The 8130-nt window shown below is 35.4% G+C and overlaps 1 protein-coding gene across 1 annotated transcript; it reads left to right on the forward strand.

Moving 5' to 3' along the window:
• The first annotated feature begins 911 nt into the window (after nucleotides 1-911).
• On the forward strand, nucleotides 912-4491 carry LOC139854977 (uncharacterized). Its single transcript, XM_071844245.1, has 3 exons — nucleotides 912-3451; nucleotides 3527-3599; nucleotides 3679-4491. The coding sequence occupies exons 1-3, from the start codon at nucleotides 912-914 to the stop codon at nucleotides 4489-4491; spliced, it is 3426 nt and encodes a 1141-aa protein (XP_071700346.1).
• Nucleotides 4492-8130: the final 3639 nt, after the last annotated feature.

Genomic DNA, 8130 nt, shown 5'->3' on the forward strand with positions numbered 1-8130 from the left:
TAACAAGCAATATAAACTCAAGTGCTAAAAAAATCAAACTGAAATATTATATGAACATAATATATAATTTGTATAAAAGTATAACGAACAAATTGGGTATTAATGTAATTAGGAGTTTGATACACTAGCAAGTAGCAACACTAATAAATGAAAAAATAACAAAAGTGTACGTGTATAAACGGATGAGTTGCATGTGTCAAAGTGATTTGATTTGGGAAATTGTTGAAAACGCTCTTGTAGAAGATTTAAGAGACGTTTGGATTCCTAAAAAGGTGTACGCCTGTGATTTTTTAAGATGGCTAAGAGTATATAAAATTAAATTTATCCCTCAAATACTACAAAAATTACACAGATAGCCCCAAATTTTGAGGAGGCGACAGCCCTCCTTTGCCTCTATGAACATAATATATAATATGTTTAAACTCCGGATTTGTATGAATTGTATGAAATTAATTCTTGAACTAGTTTTATAACTAGAGTCTTGAATTTTCTACCTCACGATTTTTATGCATCTATGTTTTTATCTTAAATAAATTATGTTTAGTACTTTTGGCTCTGAATTTGAATTACTATTATCAAATCAAATTGCTTGACTTTTTCATTTAAGTGAGTCGTATATTGATATTTGTATGAGGTACATCCAACTTTTTAGGCAAGGAATTGGTAAAAATCAAAATTTGATGCTACTGCTTGTTTTGGGTGAACTTTGCTACTGTTGATTTTTTTTGAGTTGGGTTGTAAAATCTTAGTACTAATTATGATGAGTTATAATATGATTTGTGTTTGTACATTAATATGATATTTTTTTATGTTAATTTGAACATAATTTGTATATGTACAGTAACATGATTTAGATATGTACATGTATATTTTTTGTTAGTTGTAAATTTATAAATCCATATATGCAGTAAATGACGTTAGATAAGAGTTGGACTACTTTAGTTGACCGCACTACTACTGAATTTTGGAATGGTCTTAATGCATTTATAGAGAGTTGTAAAGCGTTTGCGAATTCAGCTAATAAATGTAGATGTCCATGCAAGGATTGTGACAACCTTGTATTCCAAACACTCGATACAATGAAACGTCACATACAAATGCATGGGTTTACCCGATTTTATAAGACTTGGAAGTATCACGGTGAACAAGTTGTTTTGCCACCGCAAACCGAACGTTTTGTACGTATACCTCCAGCGGTAGACCAATTACATGATCTTATCACCGATCTTCGTGATGTGCCAATGGACACCACACACATATCGAATGAGAATGAGCCAACGACCACAACACATACACCGAGTTCTACGTATGATGAATTAGATAAACTAGACAATACCGAGCTATACCCTAGTTGTACATGGATGTCTTCGTTTAGTTTTTTGGCAAAGTTGTGTCACATGAAGGTCACTTGTAAATGGACTAATACATCATTCGACAAATTGGTAACATTGCTTAAAACTGCATTTCCGGATGCTAGTATCCCATCTTCGTACTATGAAGCTAGGAAGACAATGAGGACTATTGGGTTAGGATACGAATCGATTCACGTTTGTAAGTACGATTGTTGTTTATTTTGGAAAGAACACGCAAACGATGAAAATTGTCATGTATGTGGTGAAAGTAGATGGAAAGATAAAAACACAACTGGGAAGAAAGTTCCCCACAAAGTGATGCGTTACTTTCCGTTGACTCCAAGATTACAAAGACTATATAAGTCTAGGTTTACTGCGAACCATATGACTTGGCATGCTTCTGGGCAGTGTACCGAAGCTGGTAAGATGCATCACCCGGTAGACGGTACAGCGTGGAAAAATTTCAATGCAAAGTATCCAGATTTTGCCAGTGAACCTAGAAATGTTAGATTAGGGTTGGCTGCTGATGGTTTCAATCCATTTAACGATATAAGTTCTACTTACAGTATGTGGCCAGTTGTATTGACAACATACAATTTGCCCCCCTGGATGTGTATGAAAGAGTCTTCATTCATGTTGACGTTGTTAATTCCTGGCCCTAGATCTCCCGGGAAGGACATGGATGTATTTTTAAGGCCGTTGGTTGATGAGTTGAAAGTGTTATGGTCTGTCGGAGTCAAAACAAATGATGCCGCCACAAATACCTCTTTCACAATGCGAGCCATGCTTTTATGGACCATCAACGATTTTCCAGCTCGTAGTAGTTTGTCAGGTTGGAGCGGCCAAGGATATAAAGCATGTCCTACGTGTAATGTCGATACTCCATCTAGACCCGTGTTGTCGAAAATTGTTTATTTTGGACATAGAATGTTCTTAAAAAGGAATCATAAATTGAGAACTAGCACATCATTCGATGGCCATGTCGAGAAAAGGCTTCCGCCTCGTACTAGAAACAAAGATGAGATATTAGCACAATTGACGACAGTGAAAGATCGTATTAAGGGTAAGCATCCTGAGTTTGGAGGTAAGAAGAGAAAACGTGATCCAACGGTTGTGGGTAATTGGAGTAAGAAATCTATTTTCTACGAGCTTGATTATTGGTCAGATCTTGAACTAAAACACAACCTGGATGTCATGCATATAGAAAAAAATGTGTGCGAAGGTTTGTTAAATATTTTGCTAATGCACAAGGAAAAATCCAAAGACAATAACAAGGCACGGGAAGTGCTAGAAATGTGGGGCATTCGAAAAGAGTTGTGGCTAAAACCACTTGGTAATGGTAAGTCAAAAAAACCTCATCCTAAGTACTCTTTCAAACCCGACGATAGAAGTCAATTTTGTCAATTCATCAAAAAAGTTAAGTTACCTGATGGCTTTGGCTCAAACTTTAAGCATAAAGTTCACGAAGATGAAAACAAACTAGTTGGGCTCAAGTCTCATGACCATCATATAATGATGCAACGGTTACTCCCCATTGGTGTTCGAGCGTACTTAGACAAAAGTATTTCAGCACCAATAATTGAACTTTGTTTATTCTTTAAGCAGCTTTGTGCTCGGAGCTTGTTGACGTCTGACATGGTAAAAGCAAAAGATGGGTTGATCAAAATATTGTGTTCTTTTGAGCAAATATTTCCTCCGTCCTTTTTTGACATAATGATTCATTTAGTTATGCATTTACCCGATGAGGCGATTCAAGGTGGCCCGGTTAACATGAGGTGGATGTATCCATTTGAAAGATACATGAAAAAACTGAAGAATTATGTCAAGAATAAAGCTAAGCCGGAAGGTTCTATTGCCGAGGGGTATGTTGCGGACGAAGCCTTAACTTACGCCTCAAGGTATATTCACTCTGTAGAGACGAGTTTTAATAAGCCAGATAGAAATGCAGAGGCTAAAGTGCCCAAACGTGACTTTTATGTGTTCCAATCTGTGTGTACACCTATTAGTAAGGCGAAAGATACTCGGTTGGATACTAAACTTCAGGCCCAACTAAATTGGTTTGTACTTAACAACAGCCCCGAGATCGACAAATACAAGGAGTAAGAGTTTATTATTATCGAAATGTTTTACTTTTCTTGTTACATTTTGATACTAATATCTTGTATATTTTACAGAGAATTTAAAGTCGAGAGGCCGCATGAGATTAGTGATATAGAAACCAAGTTTCCTCGCTGGTTTAATGATAAGGTAAAATCTTTGCACGTATTATTTTTTCTTAATAGCGATTATAATTGCATAACCTTGTCAAACTTTGTTTTTTTCATAGATCAAGCTTATGCGAGTAAATGAAAAATCCAAATGCAGCGATGAGTTACTTGCTTTGGCACATGGACCGAGACACTATTACTCATACACTGGTTGCATAGTTAACGGTGTAAGGTTTGTCGTTCATGATCGAGATTTACGCCGAACAACTCAGAATAGCGGAGTTTCATCACCTGCTGATAGCGGAGGTGTGTATTATGGCGTGGTGGAAGAAATTCTTGAGCTTTGTTATCTGTTTGGTTGCAAGGTTGTTTTGTTTCGATGTAAATGGTTTAAAACCGACAAAAAAGGGTGTGTCACTAAGGATAACATAACCAGTATTTATACTCAATCCGAATGGTATACAGATCAGCAATATGTCCTTGCAACACAGACAAATCTAGTATTTTACATTGATGACCTGAGTAATAAAAAAGGTGATTGGAAGGTCGTTCACGAAGTCCATCATCGAAAGCATTGGGACCAAAGTCTTATCAGGGGAGATGACGAAATGGATCTTATACATGGTTGCTCTTCGTCTGATTTTTCGTTGTCTACTAACTTGGATGATGCGGAGGATTTGACTCGACTAGATTTGAGTATGGGCGAACCGATGATAGTTGACCATACTCCCTCGACGAGTAATGCTACAATAGACGTTTATGAAGACGATGATGAAGACGATTATGAAGACGACGATGATGAAGACGATGTTGAAGAGGTTCTAGAAGACGACACACAAAACGGCATAGAGATCGACTCCGAGGACGACTTAGACGACAATGCTACAAATTCATGTGAAGCAGACACTACTTTTAGTGATGACTCCGAATGATATCACTTTGTAATCTGTGAAAATACATTATCTTTAATTATTATGTGAAAATGTGTTGATGCCCTTATCAATATAAGTTTGTATTTGTTTGGAAATGCCAATTACATACTCTATACTCAGTATTTGCTTGGTAAGGCTTTGTTTGGGTTTTATTTATTTTGTATCACACTTACATTTGTTTGATTATGTATATACACATATATGCTAAATCTTCAATAAAATCAGTTTATTAGTTTGTAATTGTTTCAAAATGCCAATTATATACTCTATACTATGAATTTTGTTTGGTAATGCAAGTGTATTTCATGTTCTGTGTACTATATACATATCTATCTATATTAGGGATGATACCGGTTCCGGACTGCACCTTACCAAAACCACTAATATCGAAGCCGGAAATTGATGCTCGTTTTTTATGTATTTTTTAAACAGATGGCTGATGTAGCACGTTCTTATGGCGGAGGTAGCGGTGATCCTTCTGAGGGTGGTGGTGGTCAGAATCTACCTTCTAACTGTCAGGCCGAACGTATGAATAAATTATGTTGTTTTATTTTAACTTAATTTCTTTATGTGTATTTACATTTGTATGTAAATTTGTAGAACCAAGACAACCACGGGGGAAAACCCGCAACGTACATTTGAGAGATTTACTAGAGGCTCGAAATGGTGCACTTTTGCCCATTGAATTTGAGGTGGACCATGGTTCCACTTTTATACCTGTTGGTGACTATGGTAACTTATTTACCTCGAAGCTTGGAACATTGGTTGACCCGATTCCAACTTACTACGAAAGCTGGCGGAAAGTACCTGCACCATTTAAGACAACATTGATCCACGATTTAGAGGTTATATATAGTCATTATATATGTGTGTGTGTGTGTGTATATATATATATATATATATATATATATATATATATATATATATATATATATATATATATATATTTGAACTAATATAATAATCTGATATTGTGTTATAATTTGCAGCAATGTTTCGATTTGGATCATCATATTCAGGGACCCCACGGTGATTCGATTCTAATGGCAATTGATAAGATGTTCGCGAAGCGATATAGTGGAAAGAAAGGCAAGGTTAAAGACAAATACTGGAAAAAACGAGGGGGGAAAAAGAACGCAGCTCAACTTAAAGATAGTATTCCCGAAGGTTCAAATATGGATTTAACTGAATGGAGAAAATATTACAATTTTTATATGGATCCCAAGAACATTTCCCGATCAAATTCAAATAAAAAATGTCGTGCGAAACAAACTCTAAAGCCAAGAACTGGAAGAAAGTCGTTGGCACAAAATCGTTATGAACATGTAAGTTGATAACTATATATATATATATATATATATATATATATATATATATATATATATATATATAGGCTGACTCTCGTTTTTATTTACATATTAACTAATTTGATTTATTTACAGCGTGATAAATCAACCAATGTCTTTGAAAATCCAATGAAGACGTATTATCGAGTAAACCGTTATAAAAATGGGGAATGGCGTCAAACAGAGTATGGAGAAAAATATGTAAGTAATTAGTTATACTTGATAACATTATATATATATATATATATATATATATATATATATATATATATATATATATATATATATATATATATATATGTACATTTTATGTATATATATATTTTTTATGAAAAGCAAACAGTTTATTATTATTAATTATAAACAAAAGAATACATACACATACAAACCTATCACATGAATGAGGTGGGATTATGCACAGACCCATAACCCATTTTCAAGTTACATGACCCATATTCACTAGGCTGTATATACAAGTAACAGGAGCAAAACCTCTGTGCGTGTGTATATATGTATGTGTTACAGATTTTATATATAATATCAATTATTTTTTTGTCGTAATTATGCAGCTTTCAATGCAAGAACTTCAGAAAGAGAAGCCCAATCTGAGTGAGATAGAGATTATGGCGGAGGTTTTGGGCGAAACACGTGGTTGGAGGAGAGGTATTGGGATGAGAATACCCTCATCGTCTACATCCACGACCTCCACAGCCCAAATGAGCAAACGATATTATACTTTGGACGAGGTTGAGGCTTTACGGGCCGAGGATCAGAAGAAGATAATGGAGAAAATGGAAAAGATATTCCAAAAGAAGATGAATGAACAAATGGTGCACTACCATGAGAATTACACCTCGAAACTCTATGACGCGGTAGGTAAAGGGAAAGAGGCCTACGTATATGATGCAGTAGGTAAAGGGAAAGAGCCCTACATATATGTTGATGCCGAGGACGAGGAAAACTGTGGTAATAGTGATGAAGATGATGGATATGGTGATGGTAGCGATGGTGCATCGGGATCTTTGGCTTGACTTTGGTGTTTAGATTTTAGTATCTAATTCGTATGTTAAACATATGATATTTTGAACAATTGGGTATGTATTTCGTATGTTAAACATATGATATTTTGAACAATTGGGTATGTAGTTCGTATGTTAAACGATTGTAATTTGTGTTATCGGAAACGTTTAGTTTGTAGTAGATTTGTTTCTTTGATTTGTTAGAAAACAAGCAATAACAGGTTTTGTATCTGGGAAGAAAACCCGGCATTTCCGGGTGGGAAGCAGGAAAAACCAAAGCAGGTTATGCAGATTTTTTCTATTTGTGGCGACATATCGCCAAACTGAATCGCCACAAATGATAATTTCTGAATTTAAAAATAAATTGAATAAATATTTTTTACCACCAATTTGTCGCCACAAATATGTGGCCGCTAATAACATATGACGTCAGATGACGTCATAATTGAGTTAATTTTTCTTTTTTATTTGAAACCAAATTGTCGCCACAATTTGTCGCTGCAAACCATATTTTAGAATTTCTTTTACCTTTTCTTTAAACGGTTGTGGGCCCCACGTGTGTCGCCACAAAAGAGGCCGCAAAATATCTAAAGTGACGGATCTATTGCGGCAACATTTTTGTGACGTATTTGTTGCCGCAAAAGAGGATATTGTGGCGACATGTGGTCTAATGTGGCGAAAAGTTGTCGCCGTATTAGACTAGAATTGTTGTAGTGACCAGAGACTCGAGTTCGTGGCAAGTCGTTGTAACCAGCACGATGAGACATAAGAGTTCAGGGACGAACAATGGCGGAGTTTTCTTAGGGCAGGAGGGGGCCCTCGCCCCTCCAAAAATTTGAGTAGCTCGTACCCTTTTGAATTATGATAGTTTGGGCTTTTGAATGAACTTAAACAAAGTCCGTATTGTTAAATAATGACTTGTTTTGTACAATCTAAACTTTAGTTTGAATCCCATTTGTTATGTTTTATACTTTGCAGCGTTGTTTGTGTAACTTCTGAAGTTTGGGTTCTTTATGTTAAGTTATGAACAGCAGGGACTGTTTATGTAATTTATTTAGGTTATATAGGTTTTATTTTTAGGTTTAGGGTTTTTAAGTTTTTGGCACAGTCGATTGTATTTATTTAGGTTAAATATGTGTGTGTGTAAATTTACAATCCTAAGAATTACCTTACATGTGTGATGTCCTAGGGTTCAGAATAATAAAAGTTAAAAAGATGATAGAATCTATATCTACCATTTGACATAACATAATTTCTTTCAAGAAAAGGACAAA

Source organism: Rutidosis leptorrhynchoides, chromosome 6 (assembly GCF_046630445.1).
Source record: "Rutidosis leptorrhynchoides isolate AG116_Rl617_1_P2 chromosome 6, CSIRO_AGI_Rlap_v1, whole genome shotgun sequence".
NCBI lineage: Eukaryota > Viridiplantae > Streptophyta > Magnoliopsida > Asterales > Asteraceae > Rutidosis > Rutidosis leptorrhynchoides.